This window comes from Sander vitreus, chromosome 7 (genome assembly GCF_031162955.1).
Source record: "Sander vitreus isolate 19-12246 chromosome 7, sanVit1, whole genome shotgun sequence".
In the NCBI taxonomy this organism is placed as follows: domain Eukaryota; kingdom Metazoa; phylum Chordata; class Actinopteri; order Perciformes; family Percidae; genus Sander; species Sander vitreus.
The window spans coordinates 15,307,833-15,325,624 of record NC_135861.1 but is presented as its reverse complement, the minus strand read 5'-3'; the positions used below and the strand labels follow the sequence as shown (position 1 = coordinate 15,325,624).

Genomic DNA, 17,792 nt, shown 5'->3' with positions numbered 1-17,792 from the left:
AATTTGTAAAGTGCTTTTCATGGACTCAAAGTCGCTTTATTTTTCAATGTTACATTTGATAGTTATGGAAGAAAGAAATACTTTACATTTTGTGTTTGTCTCCAACTATTTCTCTTCGCAGATTGAAGAAAAAAACACAACTTTCTTTACCTGCTTCCTCCTGATCTCCCTCCAGTCAGTCACCTCCACCACCTTCATCCTGAAGGAGCTCCGGTGTTGCAGCTATGCCAAAGAACACCAAGGTGACCCAGCGGGAGCACAGCAATGAGCCAGTCACTGAGTCGGTGGCTGACCTGCTGTCCCTGGAGCACCCCATGGACTATAAGAGCAGTCAGATGAGTATGGGTTTGAGTCCTGGCTCTACCGCTCCAGTGAAGGCCCTGATACCCTCCCCTGACCCCGACGCCGAGGACGGCAGACCGGCCTGGAACAACAAGCTGGAGTACATCCTGGCCCAGGTGGGCTTTTCTGTTGGCCTGGGTAATGTCTGGAGGTTCCCCTACCTGTGCCAGAAGAATGGTGGAGGTAGGTGGATGGATGGCTGTTTTGGTGCATTTTAACACTTCTCAAACGTTTTGTGTATGTGAAAAGTGTAGACACTTCCTGGGTTTTAAAGTTGATTCCTAATTGGGACACCCATAGTGTACATGTGTCCCCTTCAGGGTGCTGAGTGATTGTTAACAAAGAAACGTTGTGCTGAGTCAATGCTGTTAATGAGGTGATTTTTTTTTTATGAGTGTAAAATCCTCAATTTAATAAGTGGCCAGGTGGTAGTAGTTAACTCAATAGCATGTAACAATTTTGATTGTATCCTTTTGTTTGAGCATGAAATTTGCATTTTTCCATCCACAGTCTTGTCCAGGATACTGTTCTGATGTGATTGAGAATGCCCACTGGCCTCTGTCATTGGTGTGAAATGTAATGCTGAATTGCTCTATCTCATAAAAGCTTAATTTGTATTACAGAAAGAAATACCTCTGCGATTTCAACTAATCCAACTTATTTTCTCCACCAGTTATGGACCACCGGAGGAAATTAGGGGAGGGTCATCTCTTCTCATTCTTTTTTGAGGGGAGGGTCACCCAACGTTTTTAGTCTAGGGGGGGTGGTCACCCAACTTTTGTATTCATGAAAACAGCAACATTTCAAAGTGGCTTGTTTGGTGCATATTTTTCCATGTAGCTCTCAGTCTCGGCCCCCCATCGCTAGCAGATGGGTCTGACCCAACAAAAAACCCTATAGCTAACTGCGCCACCTGTTGCCAAAGTATCGTCACTGACATGAAGCTGGAATATAATGAAGCTGACTAGCTAAAAGGTTTCACGTTGCCTAGCAACTAAATATTCGTTGAAAGCTTCAAACCAACAGCAGAAATGCTAGGAACATAAACCATGTCAAATGTAAGTAACATAACTAATACCTGGTCGAATTTTTGGCAACTTTCAAATGTCTGACCCAACTCGGTCTCTGGGACTTGCAGGTGGTGTACTGGTGTGCATCCACAGTAGCTGCAGGCATTGCCCTGTGCTGGCAGGTCGTAATCCTTGCATTCTTCACACTTCAGGCACCTACCCCTCTGCACACCACGTTTATCCTTAATTTCCTTCTTTCTTGCAGGGTAGGGGGAGTTAAATAAAGGCCTTGCGCTGTGGCTTTCAAGTGGAGAGACTGAGGGTCCTCTAGAGGGCACTAGCAAAGATTCTAGAGCGAATGTGATTTCTGGCGCCAATATCAAATATCCTTTCCGTCCTGGTGATTTGAAATTGTGCAAACGAAAGCCTTTTCAAGGCATTTGAGAAGGAAGGAGTGGTGGCATGCAAGCTCCCAAATTGACGCTTGTCTGAGAAATGGAGTTTTGGATAATGTTCAGCTTCGGCAGCTTTACCTATATGATAAAATATACAATGACTGAGGAAGCCTAGTGACGAGTCCTTAGCAACCAGTTCATGTGTTGAATTTGTTATTACCCAGTGTGCTTTGTGGTCTCAATGTTTTATTGTTTTATTTCATGTGAATACTAGTTTACTAGATGAGTAACTTACTATTTGAAGTAATGCAGGAAGTGTGCATTTAGTTTCCATGCTTGTTTCCACAACAATGTTAGTGAGTAAATCTACTGAAATGGCCACCATAACAGTGGCGTGTGATGTGTAAGATGAGAAAGCAGAGGTAAAGTCATGTATGTCATGATTGTAAAAAAACAGTGGTTATCTGTGCATTTTTGCCAAGCACAAACCAGTATAGAAGGCATCAATACATTATTGGGGAGGGTCATACCTCTTTTCCCAATCATTTTGGAGGGTCATAGAAAAATGTACTGCTGGCGAAGGGAGGGTCAAGTCTATTTTGACTAAAGATCCCAAAACTCCTCCGGTAGCCCCTTAAATAAATAACGAACAGTCCCTTAGTCAATAAGTACTGTTGTGTATTTTCTGTTACCTGTTGTATCTGACACACAGAGAAATAACCCAGGTAGTCTTACCAGTTAACATTTCATCCAAGGACAGACCACTGTAGTGACAGTTTCAACCACCTAAAATGTTGCACTTGTCAACTGCCACAACATTTTGGCACAGTACAGACAGATTTCTGCATTATTCTGAGCCATTGACGATTTGCTCAAAAGAGTTAGGATAGTGAAAAGAAAATGTTTACACACTGCAAAAAAACGTTTCTAAAATAATCCAGGACGTGATAAAGTTTACTTTTATGTTTGTTCAAATTACCATGTTATGTATATAGAGAGTTAGATGAGAAGATTGATACCTTTCTCCCACATGAGAGTGGTATCAATCTTCTCATCTAACTCTTGGCAAGAAAGAAAAAAGATAAGATCCCAAAATGTCAAACTATTCCGGTATTTGAAAGGCATGATATAACAAGGCACTTTAATCTGAGTGTGTGCAATAATGAGTGTGTATCCTCCGCTGGATTTTGACTCAGTGGAAGGTGCTGCATTGTCTTGTCTGGGCTTTTTCATCGTTTCTAGTCAAGTGAAGGTTTACATTGTTGTCTTTCATCACAAATACCATCTTTAAGAAAACTAACAACAATCAATCACAAACAAAATAATGTTATATAGCTAGTCTGCAACAAAATGAAACACATGGAAACACAAAAGAACATGTTGACAGGCGTGAGTCTGCCTCAGTGGAGCATTTAAATAACTAATTTATCCTGTCCTACAAATAAATAATTTAAGTCATTAATTTGAACTATCTTGCTTGTATCTCCTGGTGGAACTTGCATAATGTATGTTAACATTTGTCTTCAGTGTAGAGCACAGTAGTCCAGACAAGACAAAAGTACCAAGTAAACCTTTTTGATGACCATTTAGCCTCTGAGGAGCATGAATACCTACTACTAATTTCATTCAGGAGTCTGACCATTAGTATTTATTGACCAGATGGTGGTGCCAGAGACTTTTTTGACGTTTTTCCAAGGAGGTATGTGGACATAGTTGCACTTAAAAAAACAAAAAACACACAAATAAAGTAAGGGGACAGCGACATGGATTGGTCAGTAACAGGTAAATATGATGTTGATATGATATGCTACTATAAAGAAAAAAAAAGAAAAATAAATCACACTGGTAAATATTCAGTAATTACTTCCAGTATTATTTAACCAATTTAGTTAGATTAGTTAACTCTTTGATATTCTTAATTATACACATAAAATAAACATACACACAAGTACACATTTTTACAATGTAGTCACGTAAATATCTCTTCTAAGAAATTGACAGATTATGACTAATACACCTAAATTTACACAGATTTGCTGTGTACAAACAGCAAACAAAAAAACAAGTCAGATAATCGATCAGTCTTAAATAGTCTGCGGCTGCTACACTATAGACCTCATTGTGCCAATCATGAAGATCTATATCCTAGAGTCTGAGGTTAACCTGAAATTGTATGTATTCTGGATTGATATCTCTATGATTGTGCCATGAATACTTCAATCAAGTTCAATGTTTTCAATGTGTAGTTCAAATGAACAGGAATCATCCTCTATGTGACCATTTACTGAGCTAGTCCTGATCCCCTCACCAACATGTTTTGATTTCCTCTGTTATGTGTGTCTGCTGCTCAAAATAGACATCAAAGATCAAAATAGACATCAAAGATCAGTGAAAGTAGGCAGCAACACAGAAGCCACTTCTAACGGTCCAGATAATAATACCACTGTGTAACACAACACTGTGTGCCTGTCTTTGTTTCCTCTGTCTGCTGCTAGCTCTAATAGCCACTCACGACGTGATCAGTGTTTTTGATCAAGTTAAACGTCATCTGTTTTTAGTCTGGAAGCAGGCTGCTCCTCCCAGCTGCCTGTCAGTATGAGCCTATGCTCTCTGGCTGTGGATGGGTTTGTCACCATGGTGCCCCTTCATGTCCTGACATAAGCAGGACAGACTGGACCAGACTTGTCTTTGAGTGCCTGCTGCTCTCTCTCTCTCTCTCTCTCTCTCTCTCTCTCTCTCTCTCTCTCTCTCTCTCTCTCTCTCTCTCTCTCTCTCCATTGTCCCTTCTGCAAAAAAGATGAAGTGGTGAATGGCAGTTGACGATGGAGACAAGGAAGTAGGGAGGACGATGAAGTATGAGAGGGAAATGAGGAAGAGAAGGGAGTGGAATTAGAGGGGTGGAGGATAATAAAGAGAATAGACTCCAAAAACAAAAAAAGAATTTAGCAATGTCCCTCCTGCTGTTTTACAATGAGCTTTTTACCTTCACTATACATGAATTTCAAACATTCAGATAACCAAAGTTGCTGCACTCTTTGCCTCCTCTGTCTCAGGTGCATACCTGGTGCCCTATTTTATTCTCCTCCTCCTCATCGGCATCCCCCTGTTCTTCCTGGAGCTGGCAGTGGGACAGAGGATCAGACGTGGCAGCATCGGGGTGTGGAACTACGTCTGCCCACAGCTGGGAGGCATCGGGGTTTCCAGTCTGATGGTAAGCACCAACATGAGCCCGTTAATCAATTAACTCATCATACTGGTCGCACATTACAACATGCATTTATGATTCAAGATGTTTTATATTTTATATATATATATATATATATATATATATATATATATATATATATATATATATATTATTATGTATTTTATTTTATATAACAGTGATGCTGTTTCTGGAACTGTTTTTCTTCATTATTTTATTTTTTATATTTTTTATTTTTTATTTTTTTTATTATTTTATTTTATTCATTGTTTTCTTTTAACAATATCCATGTTGCAGAATAGCATGCTAACATTTGTTTGCACATTACAAAAAAAGTACAGCTGAGGACGATGGGAAGGTCATTCAATTTTTATGTAATTGGTCATAAACCAAGGTGTTGGATACATTTAAATTTTCACCTAATCGTGTTGCTAGATGAAAGCTAAAGGATAACCAAAATCATTGCATTTTACCCTTTGACGAACATGTTTGTCTGTTCAAAATGTCATGGAAGTCCATCCTGTAGTTGAGATATTTCAGTCGGTATGTACAGGTCTGCTGTTACAATTATAATTAAAACATTGTCACGGCCAGATTGTGACCCCACATGTAAAGTGATACGGCCCAGACACCCAAACCCTTGAAATATCAAACACTAAAACTAACACTATGTAGGCTTAAATGAAGGCTTAAAATGGTTTGTACGTTCATTCACAAGGTCAGCATGAAATCATGTCAATTACAAGTTAATCCATTGGTTTTCAAAGGGGAACATATCCATTGGTGAAGTAGATTGAGAGGAATTTATTAATGACCTATTAATATCTAAAGTCTTCTTATTAGTGAAAAAAACATGACATCTGTTTTCCAGTCAGCCATTGGGACAACAAACGTGCTGTAGAACTCAGTCTACTGGTCTCTGCCTGCTCGTGTTACTTCCTCTTGTTTTACAGCAAGCGGCATGCAAAGATCAGCTATCATAATCTGTCCCCATCATCTGCAGGAGTAGTGAACCATCATGCACCCATCCAATCAGCGTCATCAGCCTAAAACAGTCAGTCAGTCACTGATCTACTGCGTCAGTGTTTCTGTTTGTCAGTCGTTCGATAGTGATTTCATCAATCTAGTGCAAAAGAGGGGAGGGAGAGGCCTGGCCTGGGGCAGTAAGGCGTGTGGCAGCCCAGATGTGGCAGAGGGAGATTCAGCAGCTATAAATACCTTATTATAGAGGACCCCAGCCTTGGCTGCTGCTGAGAGCAAACAGCTCAATAATTTATCCACACTCCGACTTAAGCTGTGTGCTCAGCATCCGTGCCCCCTCTCAAGAAGAGGCGTTCACCTCAACAAACTGCAGGCTGTTTGTCCCTTGTGCTGTTTGTGTATGTGTGTTGTAAGATAGTGATTGTTTTTTAGGAGTGATAAATATTGCTGTTTTATCTCATTTCCCCTCAGGTTTGCGGTTTTGTGGGCCTCTACTATAATGTGATTATCGGCTGGAGCATCTTCTATTTCTTCCAGTCTTTCCAGTATCCACTGCCTTGGGCTGAATGCCCCATCCAGAGAAATGGATCCCAAGCCAGTAAGTGCAAAACACAATGCACCACACACAGCTTCAACTATACAGAGATGTGCGGCAAAAGACAAGTGCCCATACAAAAGAGCTTTTTTTTTTGTAAAGCCCTCTGCACCATGTATCAGAATCAGAATCTGTTTGATTGGCCAAGTATACTTACATACACAAGGAATTTGACTTTGGTAGGTGTTAACTCTCTATACATTCAACAAATAGAGGAAAGAGTCCTGCGAGACAATTCCATATTTAGCAAAGTATCTCAGCAGATGCACACAGGCTGCCTAGTGCTACGCAGGGCGGTGCATAAAACTGCAGAACGTGTCTTTGCATTGAAACAGCTTGCCTCGCTGTGGCTCTGCAGTCAAGCAGCAGTGCCTCTGCAGGCTAACAGAAAAGTGTTTGTGGTGTCTCTCTACCCGGGATGGCCCTGCAAGTCATTCTACAGAGCAGCTCTGTTGGCGAGGCCTGTCAGATAGTATGACCCGGCCAAAAGTGTCAGTACCTCGAATGGCTGGCAGCAGGTAGCCTGTGGTGGAGGCACATGCAGGTTCTGGCAGAGTAAAGGGCATCAGCTTACATTAACATTAGAGGGCAGGATGTCAACTATGCTTATGATTATGGATGCAGCGGGATGCTGTGGAGCGTCCAACAGGATTCTGTTGAAATATGTGCAGAGGTGGAATGTACAGTAACTAGGTACATTTACTCAAATTACAAAGTACTTGTACTTTATCTTTATTTTTTCTACTTTGTACCTTGCAGATTAAAGGTACCCTGTAGAGTTTTTGTAGCACTAGTAGTGCTATAGAGCAATGTTTTAATAAGTGGGTTTTGCGTTCATGCACATAGAGATCTGGGTGACACGATACATATTCCTGCCATTGTTTTTACAATATTCCACTGAACAAAAGGTGGCAGTAATGCGCCAAGAAACACAGTAATTCATCAGCAAAAGCAGGGAAGAAGAAGACCGTAAGCTAGTACACATGTAAACAAGTGTTCAAACAATTGTTAAAAAAATGTTTTATTAGAAAAGAAATGCACAGGACACCTTTAAGATTTTACATTCAAAACATACACTGAACAATCTCCTTAAAAGGTCATATTTGTCAAAAAGTGGAAAAAATCTGATGATTTCAACTCTTCTCCAGTATGAATTTACTTATTTTAAGAGTCTTCGAGAAATCAGTGTCAGTATCTTCAAATACGAAAGAATAATGCAGCATTGAATCAAGAAAAATGACACTTGGTTTTATAAGTTTGTTTTGTGAAAATAAGGCTTTTCGACTCGAATAATAGATTAAAAAAAAGACTTGTGAGAATGGAGATGTTTGCGGTTTAAGGTTTAACAAAGTCATTAATTTATTTCAAGCACATAGCAGTATAGTTTATTTAGCTAAACATTGTCAGTCAACATTAAAGTGCTCATATTATTCTTTTTGGCTTTTCCCCTTTATTGTGTTATATATCTTTTTGTGCACATTATAGGTTTACAAAGTGAAAAAACCCAAAGTCCACCCCAAAGGGACTTACCATCTTCCAGAGAAAACACTGTTCACAAACTGCTCCGAACAGCTCTATTGTAGTCCAGCCTTTACTTCTGTGACGAACGTGTGTCACTTTGTAACACCCGTTATAATGCTCGCTTAGCTGCTAGCATGGCACGCCCTCATGCTCTGCAACTGACAAGCTAGCAGTACTTGGTGCGCATGTGCGACTCCCAACAAAGATGTTACAGAAGTGAGATGCCTCACAGATGGTGCGTTCACTGAAACTGGTAGCCTCGTGGTGCATTCAAAGTTATTGCTTTTCCCAACTGGTGGTTGTTTTTGTTGTTCAACAGCAATTTACTAGTGAAATTATTTTCTTAAAAAGTATCGGTTTAGGCACCGGCACCGTTTTAAAAGTATCGCTTTAGCACCGGTATCGGAAAAAACCCAAACGATACCCAACTCTAATTTTTAGTCACATTGTAAAAGCAAGACATTGTGGTTTTGCTACTTTAACTTAAGCAAAAACTTGTTCCACCATTGGCTATTTACAAATACATTTATCTGACAGATAAATAAATAAAAATCTCCAGCAAAACTTACAACCAAATTGAATGTCCATAATTTATGTTGTATATCTCCACTGTTGCAGCACTGTTTATGCCATTTCCCTCCCTTTCCTCATTGCTGTTGTAGTCGTGGAGCCGGAGTGTGAGAAGAGCTCGGCCACCACTTACTTCTGGTACCGCCAGACTCTCAACATCACCAGCTCGATCGATGACACCGGCGGCCTGAACTGGAAGATGACCCTGTCCCTTCTGGTAGCTTGGATCTTGGTCTGCCTGGCTGTCATCAAGGGCATCCAGTCCTCTGGGAAGGTACGTGGTCTCCATGGCTTCACAGCACAGGCAGAACCTGCAAACTAGAGAGATTACCACACCATATGAATACTGTATGTACTTAATAAATCATTTTAACAAAAGCTTTAAAAATCTATTTTTAATCGATGATTCCGCCATGTTTTATTCACTTTGCTAATGCTTTTCAGTCCAAGGTAGGTTTTCTGGGCTCCTGTGTTGCTCACCTGGTAGAGTGCGCGCCCATATACGGTGGCTCAGTCCTTGACGCAGCCGGCCCGGGTTTGACTCCGACCTGCGGCCCTTTGCTGCGTGTCATTCTCTCTCTCTCTCCCCTTTCATGTCTAAGCCGTCCTGTTAAATAAAGGCCTAAAAATGCCCCAAAAAATAATCTTAAAAAAAAAAAGTAGGGTTTCTAAAGCCTCTCATCAGTCTATTTTCAGATCTCATCTATATTATGGAAGAGAGACATATGCATCATTAATAAGCTTAATCTGTACCAAGCAAAGGATGCAGATGGAAAAATGCTTCGTTTGGCAACAACTGCTACAACATCCTGTAATCTCGGTCCAGAGAGTGAGTCATACACCACAGCGCAACATCCAGCCCATATTTCAATAGGAAAATACACGGATCGCCAAGGTCGGACACGTTTTTTTAAACACTAAACGTAGTAATCCAATTATCATCGTGAGTACTGCAGTGATTCCCTGAAATAGTACTGCAATGATTCCCCGAAATACTGTAGGAAGGATTTTTGACTCATCTCTACAAACCTCAAGGAGTCCTCTCCACATTTGGTCAGATTTATCAGACTCAGTGCCAAGCAAACACAAAGCAGTTTTGGAATTGATTCATTGTGTGTGTGCTTGTTGTCGTGCGTCTGTGTGTGCGTGCGTGCATGCGGGTATGGTTGCATTTTGGTTCTCGTTCAATGTGTGAGGCCTAGAAACGCGTGTCCATGGTAACAATGGACTTGACTTTCTCTCTCTTTTTCTTAGGTGATGTACTTCAGTTCTCTCTTCCCATATGTGGTGCTTTTCTGTTTCCTTGTGAGAGGTTTGATGCTGAAGGGAGCGGTGGATGGCATCGCTCACATGTTCACCCCTAAGGTGAGAGAAAAAAGTGGCAACTCTAAAACAGGGTTGCCTCAGCAGAAATAGGGAAAACTTTCACAATAAAATTAACACAATATGCCATATTTTGCTGTGGTTGTCCACAGTGTAATTATGGTATGCTGGAGGGGAAATGTTCGCTGCTGTCTTGGTCCTAATCATTTATACACTGTCAGTTAGCCAAACAGATATGTAACATAAGTGACACTTTTTCTATGCAAGCTGCTCAGCTGTGGTTGATGGTTTTAGCTGCTCTACCACCAAGGCCATTCAGATCCACTCATGCATATATGTCATTAATATCCACATTGTTTTTTTTGTTGGGTTGATGTTCCCCTCTAGTGGTGAATATGTATAATTACATAGAAAAAGATAGAAAAATTGAACCTGTATCGCATCATATGATCATGCAATGTGAATGATTGTGTAGTTGGGCTATCTGCTGACATCAAATGTCAGTGCAGTATATTACAACAGGGGTGAACACATGGATATATCTGTTACTATTACACTATGAATTATTAAAACTTAAAAGATATCCTAAATTAAAGATAAGACCAGATAAGATATTGTTTGTAGAAGTTGCACTTTCAGTTGCCACAGTGTGTGTCTTGTTGCATGACCAGAAATTGCTCAAAAACCACATAACTATATTTTTAATCCTGTTCCCAATTCCAAATGTAAAATAATGTACAAAACATGTTTTTCAGTTTGTTATATCAGGCCAACTGTGATCAGTCATCAGTTTGAGTATTTCTCTCAGTATCTTCAATCAAGCGTTAAACGGGGCAGAATACATAGAATATACAAAATGTCATGAAGCTACTTGAGGGCAAAACATTAATGTTCAAAGGGTTTTTAAGGATAAAATGATGACAATACACGTGACCTAAACTTTCACATTTTCCTCTTACTTTTCTCTAGCTGGAAAAGATGTTGGAGCCGCAGGTGTGGAGAGAAGCAGCCACGCAGGTCTTTTTCGCTCTCGGTCTTGGTTTCGGAGGCGTCATCGCTTTCTCCAGCTACAACAAGCGAGACAACAACTGCCACTTTGATGCAACGCTAGTCTCCATCATTAACTTTGTTACCTCCATCCTGGCCACTTTAGTTGTGTTTGCGGTCCTGGGGTTCAAGGCGAACATCATGAACGAGAAGTGTGTTGTCGAGTGAGTGTGTCATACTTTAACAAATGTTACCTGACCAATCTCTTGTTGGCAGCCGTTTTTACTGTGACCTTTACTTACTCGCTAACACATTCATCTTCTCCACATCTCCTATTGTCCATGTGCAGTAATGCAGAGAAGATTTTGGGCTTCCTAAACACAGGTGTGCTGAGCAAAGAGCTCATCCCTCCTCACATCAACTTCTCCCACCTGTCCGCCCAGGACTACACAGAGATGTACGGTGTCATTAAGACGATTAAGGAGGACAGCTTCGACCAGCTGGGCCTGGACGCCTGTGTGCTGGAGGACGAACTCAACAAGGTCAGAGGGGGAAAATTCACAAGCTGAAATGACAATGTGATTGTTAAGTATTTCTACATAATCAGAAGTGTGTTACGCTATCAAGACGTAGTTTGTGTTTAAGTGATGATGCACGTCAAGTTGTTCTTATATATAAAAAATAACAGAGACAGGGGAGGTTAAAAATACCATGATGCTAAGCAAAGTAGTGTTTCCTCTAGAGTGACAACGATTAGCCGTTTAATCAATCGATCAATTTGACAATCAGTTAATTGCTTCAGTCAGATGCTTTTCTTTTTTTCAGATGCGATAGTAAATTATACGTCTTTGGTCAGATAAAACAAGCAACAATCACTTTGGACTCTGAGAAATTATAATGACCATGTTTCACTGTTTTGTTTTTATTTTATATGATTCATAATTTATGTAATATAAGAAAATAATTGTCAGACAAATCGATAATGAAAATAATCGTTAGTTGCAGCACCAGTTCCCTCTACAGAGTCTGTTATTTTTCATAGCAGGACAATTCTTAGAGTGTTATTGCCCCTGTACAATGACCACTTACCACAGGCAAAATACACAATATTTCCAGAGAACCTTTTACTGCAAAGATCATTAAGAGGTCATGGGAATATTGTCAGGGCACCATTTTTTACTTGTTTGTGGCCTGTGATGTAAGGATTTTTTATTTTAAGCATAATCTACAGTACTAATCCATTCATTTTAAGTGTCTCTGGGATGAGCACATTACCTTGAATAGCTGCACTATGAACTGAAGTGAGTGATTTTTCACAAAGAATCACTCAGTTTAATTCAGCACATCATCATTAGCCATCGTTGGCCATTTCTGACCTCCAGCTCCTTCTCTCTATCCTCCAGGCGGTTCAGGGCACTGGTCTGGCATTCATCGCCTTCACAGAGGCCATGACACATTTCCCTGGCAGTCCCTTCTGGTCTGTCATGTTCTTCTTCATGCTGATCAACTTGGGTCTGGGAAGCATGATCGGCACCATGACTGGCATCACCACACCCATACTGGATGCTTTCAAGATCCGCAAAGAGATCCTATGTGGTGAGCTGACTTCTATTCTTCTTAATTCTGGTTATGAAACTCTGTAACTCATATCTATTGTGCTTAATGAAATTGAAGTGTTTGTGATTCTCATTCTTCTTCTCTTTCTCAGTGGCTTGCTGTATCATAGCCTTTCTGTTAGGCCTGCTGTTTGTGCAGCGCTCGGGGAACTACTTTGTCACAATGTTTGATGACTACTCAGCTGGTTTGCCTCTCACTGTGGTGGTGATCCTGGAAAACATCTCTGTAGCCTGGATCTACGGCACTAAGAGGTTACTCAACTGGATATGTAGATTGAAGCCATATTTGGATAGAATTATTTTTAAGGCAGCTTGTAGACATTTGCAGTGTCTGGTCAATTTGTGAAAAGAGCGCCGTTATCTGTTTCCAAACTAGCCATACTTATCTCTCTCTCCTTCACCAAAATCCAAATCATTTTATCCATGCTAGCAGCTCAAGGGGCTCAAGCCCTGCAACACTAATGTCATTCCCATCTGCATCAGCTGTGCTTTGTGTTTAGTGCTATTAGCAAATGTTAGCATGCTAACACTGTTACACAGCTAAGCTAGCCTGGGCTCGTAGAACAAAGAAACAGCCACTAAATGCTAATGTAGCTCGTAACAATTAGGGTACAACCTGGACTATTGAAATGGAGGACGAATGAAACATTCAAACAAAAAGACAACACAGTTTTCTCCGAGTGCAACAACCAGACAGACATCATTTGGACAAAACATTGAACATATTAACCTCCGTTGCTCAGCCAAATACATTCCACACATATCTGTGTTTATACTATATTTTATGCAGGTGAGACATGGAAAAGTGGTTTTAGAAAGATGTAAATATATTTCGGGCTATCAGGTAGGGGGTCGAGTTTTGCCATGGAGACATAGGTTAACATGGCACTTATTTGGATGTGCGGTGTTCTTACCCACATAAGAACAGAGTGAAATAACATTTTGTACTATAGAAACTGTAATTGGAAACATGTATTATTCTAGCTATATAAATGGCATAGTGCATGGTATTTCCATAATGAGTTGTTAACAGACATTCACCAAGACGTATAGCCCTGCAGCAATTTATCTGAAATAACACCTATCTGAAGTACCATTCATGATATGTTGCCAAATATTGAAGTTGTGGGAAGTGTACATAGCTTAAACTGTACGTTTCTTTCGTCCCCTATGCCTGTTTCAATCGTCCAGGCCAGGAGGGACGAATGAAACACACGTCCGACTTCTGCTTATATAACTCCCGAACGGTTTCGTTCAGAGCTGAAAATGCAACTGTATTTGACAGAGGACAGATGTAGGTTACTAGTGACAAAATATTAGCTTCAGTGTTTTACGATGTCTTTGTAAATGACGTTTAATTAAAAATGTATTATTGTTATTATTATTATTATTATTATTATTATTATTATGCAAATGTATGTACTATAAAGTACACAAATAAGTAGTGCACATAATTTCTACTATCAATCCCACAATGCAATGCTTCACATTGTGACACCCACCTGTGAGTGATGATAATAAATACAAAATGACGATGATTCACAAGTGTCCAAAATCTGAATTTGCTGCTCACTACTGAGTGTCCATTATATAAAGGACACAGCCAGGGCAGATAACAACAAACAATAGAGCTTTTTCACAGCAGACATTTTGACTTGTCATCAATAAAAAGCAAAGATGTAATTAATAATTTTGATGATGGGTGCAGTAGTCCATTTAGGACTCTGCTATTGTGCATGTTTGCTCATTGGCATGGCCAACTGGGATCCTTAGATGGAACTCCTTCCCACTATTTATTTTTTCTCACTTCCTCGCAGGTTCATGCAGGACCTGGAGGACATGCTTGGTTTCAGGCCGTACGCCTTCTATTACTACATGTGGAGATTTGTGTCGCCAGCTGTCCTGGTGGTGCTCATCATCTCCACTGTCATCGAGATGGCCGTCAGTCCTGCAGGATACAACGCCTGGGTGGAGGCTGAGGTCTGTGTTCAGTGGCTCTTGGATAAACAAAGAATGAAAGCACGACCAGACTTGATTATTCCATAAATGTCCTCCTCTTTCCCCTGTTTTTAAATCTCTATGTCATTTTCTTCATCCTCTTCCCTCTGCACTCTTTGTTTGCTAGGGCGCAGAGCGTTTCCACAGCTACCCTCCCTGGGCTTTAGCCATGGCCTACTCCCTCATCGTGGTGGCCATGCTGCCTTTACCCCTTGTCTTTATTGTTCGCCACTTCAACCTGATCTCAGACGGCTCCAACAAGCTGTCCGTCTCCTACCGTAAAGGCATGATGAAGGACATCTCCAACCTTGAAGAGCAGGACGAGCAGCGCTTCATCCTCAGCAAGAAGCTCAGCGAGGCTCCTTCCCCAATGCCTGCCCACCGTGCTTACCTGGGCCCCGGCGGCACCCAAGAGATGACCAACACCAACTACGGCACCAGCACCAAGACCGGCTACCAGAACATCGGCTCGCCCGAGTCTGAGCTATGATCCACTGAGCTCATAGATCCTCCCATCCATTAAACCCCAGCCTTGCTTAGAGAGAGGGAGACAGAGGAAGAAAGGGAGGAACAGAGGAAGTCAAGAGGCAATGAAAATCCACTGTTGATTGTTGCAGCGTTCATCACACTTTAACCCCCCAGAACTGAGTCTCTCTATCCCCCCTTTTCCGCCCCTACCCTCCTCGCCTTTGGTTTTTCCCCGCCATAGGATCCGTGCTGCCAGGTGCCTGTCAATCCCAGCTGTAATGAAGGGATTATGGGAATGCGAGTCCCACCAGATATGACGACATTTTCCATTAGTCAAAGTGAAACAGGGGCAGAGAGAGAGGGACAGAGACAGGAACAGAGGGAGTGAAGCTTAGAAAGGTTGACTGAGGGCTTAGATACTACAAGCTTTGTTTTGTAATAAGCTCTGGCCAAGGTTAAGGTATGTGCAGCGCTAAAATGCTTTACCAGTTTGGAGAAGGTTCTTTTTGAGACAGATGTTGGTAACATCTTATTATTCTGGTTCAGTTGTAGAACATGATTTGTGGGGTTAGGATGGATGGAAGGAGACTCAGAAAGAAAACTTATTTTCATAATCAGTATCACTGTATGAGAACATTTCTCATCTAGAAAGCAAACTTATTACAAATGCATTCATATCAGTAGGTAATAAGTAAGTCTTACAGTGTAAACAGTGTTACAAGCACATTACATCTTTATTGTGCCTATCATGCATCAGCAATAATAACCAGTCAAAGTAGGGTCCTCATAAAACTGTGGATCTCCTTCTATCCCTACTTTCCCCACTGATGTAGAATACTGTAAATATGTGTTGTGCAATGGTCTGAGATGTCACCGTAAATCGTGTATATACATCACAGAAGTGCAAAAGTATTCGCTTCTTCATTTCTTCTCCATGAATACCGAAGCACAGACACCCACTATCGTTTTAGAGCATCTCTGAGCCTTAACACAGAGCAGCACTTTTCTTTTAAACAACCTTTCTTCTTGACAAATAAGGCTCTGGAGCTGTTGCCAACAGCACTGCACACGTTGTCTCGCTGCTGTTCCAGTCGCAGCTGGTCTAGACAAAGCTTTTCCATTTGAATCAATCAATTTAATCAAGCGATTCTATTTTAATCAATGCCCTAGAAGGGCAGAGGTGGCAGTGCACAAGTAGAGATAAGCAGAGCAGCATCTTGCTCGTCGTCTGTCTGTGTGTTAATGAGGCAGACCTAGAAGGAATTGGAAAATGTGAGTTTGTGTACGTGCCTGTGCAAGTGTGCGTGCGTCAGTGTGTCGTCTGCTGCTGAATGAGAGCTCCCGGTGACCCTGCCTCTTTAAAAATAGAGCAGCGTTACCCAGGGTAAGCTGTGGCAACGCACCATAGATACAGATCCTCTTCTGATGTGAAGGAGGAAGAGAAGAGTGGACATCTTGCTTTGTCTGCTCCACCTGCACAGCTGTGTACTCAGCAATACACACAAGATATTTTACTGTTGAGGTCCTACAAGAATATATTTCTCATGTTTTACAGTGCATTGAGTAAGAGGTTCACTGCCGTGCCGCGTTGTGGATTTATCATGCGTCACCCCTAAGAGGAAGATGTTTGGGTTTAATTGTTGTACATTCCTCAAATTGTAACCACTACGGATTTCATAAGCACTAAAATGTACACTTTGATGTATTTTTGTGAATTGAGGTGTGAAAAGTTTAATCCTTTTTTTTTGTATAAAAAATGTCTATAATCTTGAATAACAATGTATGTTTAGGGGTATAATATGGAAATTGTGCAGTGATATAAATAGTTGGACTAAGTGGTAATACACGGATTTCATCACTGGATGTCTCTGTTGGCCAGCAGAGGAGCCAATGACTCTCTGTCTCTTGTGGCCCCTCCCTGAGACAACACCAATACTTGAGAATGAACAGATGTAGTGTGAAGCACAGTCAGTCACATTGTTTGGTGCCTGAACAGCATCTCTGTTGTCTGCCTTATGCTTTTTGTCAGTTTGGTTCATCTCATTCACTTGAGCACTTTAATTAGGTAGAGACCCTGGAGTTGTTTGTCAAGTGCAGGTTGGACAAAAGCTTTGTCATTAATCACAAGAATGCTGTCACAGAATATGTATTGGTTAGCAATATTTATATATAGTGACAGACTGAGGGCAGAATGTCTACGAAATGCACAATACACAAATGTATCACAAGCCACTTTGTCAAACACATCTGTTTTTTTGTGTGTTAGTTAAGCAGATTGTTTTCCGTAAAATTTGAGCATTTTAACAATAATGTTTCATCTTATAATGTTAAGAGCGTGTTGATGCGTTGAATTTTGCCCTGTTATGACACCAGTGTTGATTGATGCCATTGGCTAGCTCCTAGGTCCTCCTATTTTACGTAATATAAGTCTTGACCAACGCCTACGCTGTTACATGGCTCTTACTATCTGCTTAGGTTTCAGGCTACAGTACCTAGTACTTAGTAGTGCCTACAGTAGCTGTGATATATTGCTTGGTCTATACTGAAGTGATGAAGAATATAATTCCCTACTGATCTACCATGAAACACCTTTACATCCTTTATTTTCCCTCCTGTCGCTCAAAGATCTGTATGTTATTTTTTGTAATAATAATGTGAGGGTTTAAGTAGTGAAAGCCTACATTACAGGGAGTAAAGGGCAGTATGTGAACCACAGTGAAAACAAAACAATAGAAAAACAATGGGGTCTCCCCCTAAATCACAGGAAAGGTGGTTGCTCTC

The 17,792-nt window shown here is 40.9% G+C and overlaps 1 protein-coding gene across 1 annotated transcript; it reads left to right on the top strand.

The window, feature by feature from the left end:
• Positions 1-224: 224 nt before the first annotated feature.
• On the top strand, positions 225-16,351 carry slc6a17 (solute carrier family 6 member 17). The gene is made up of 11 exons (XM_078253945.1): positions 225-525; positions 4,801-4,958; positions 6,405-6,531; positions 8,712-8,893; positions 9,874-9,984; positions 10,912-11,153; positions 11,279-11,471; positions 12,333-12,525; positions 12,638-12,797; positions 14,363-14,525; positions 14,671-16,351. The coding sequence occupies exons 1-11, from the start codon at positions 225-227 to the stop codon at positions 15,031-15,033; spliced, it is 2,193 nt and encodes a 730-aa protein (XP_078110071.1). The 3' UTR covers positions 15,034-16,351.
• Positions 16,352-17,792: the final 1,441 nt, after the last annotated feature.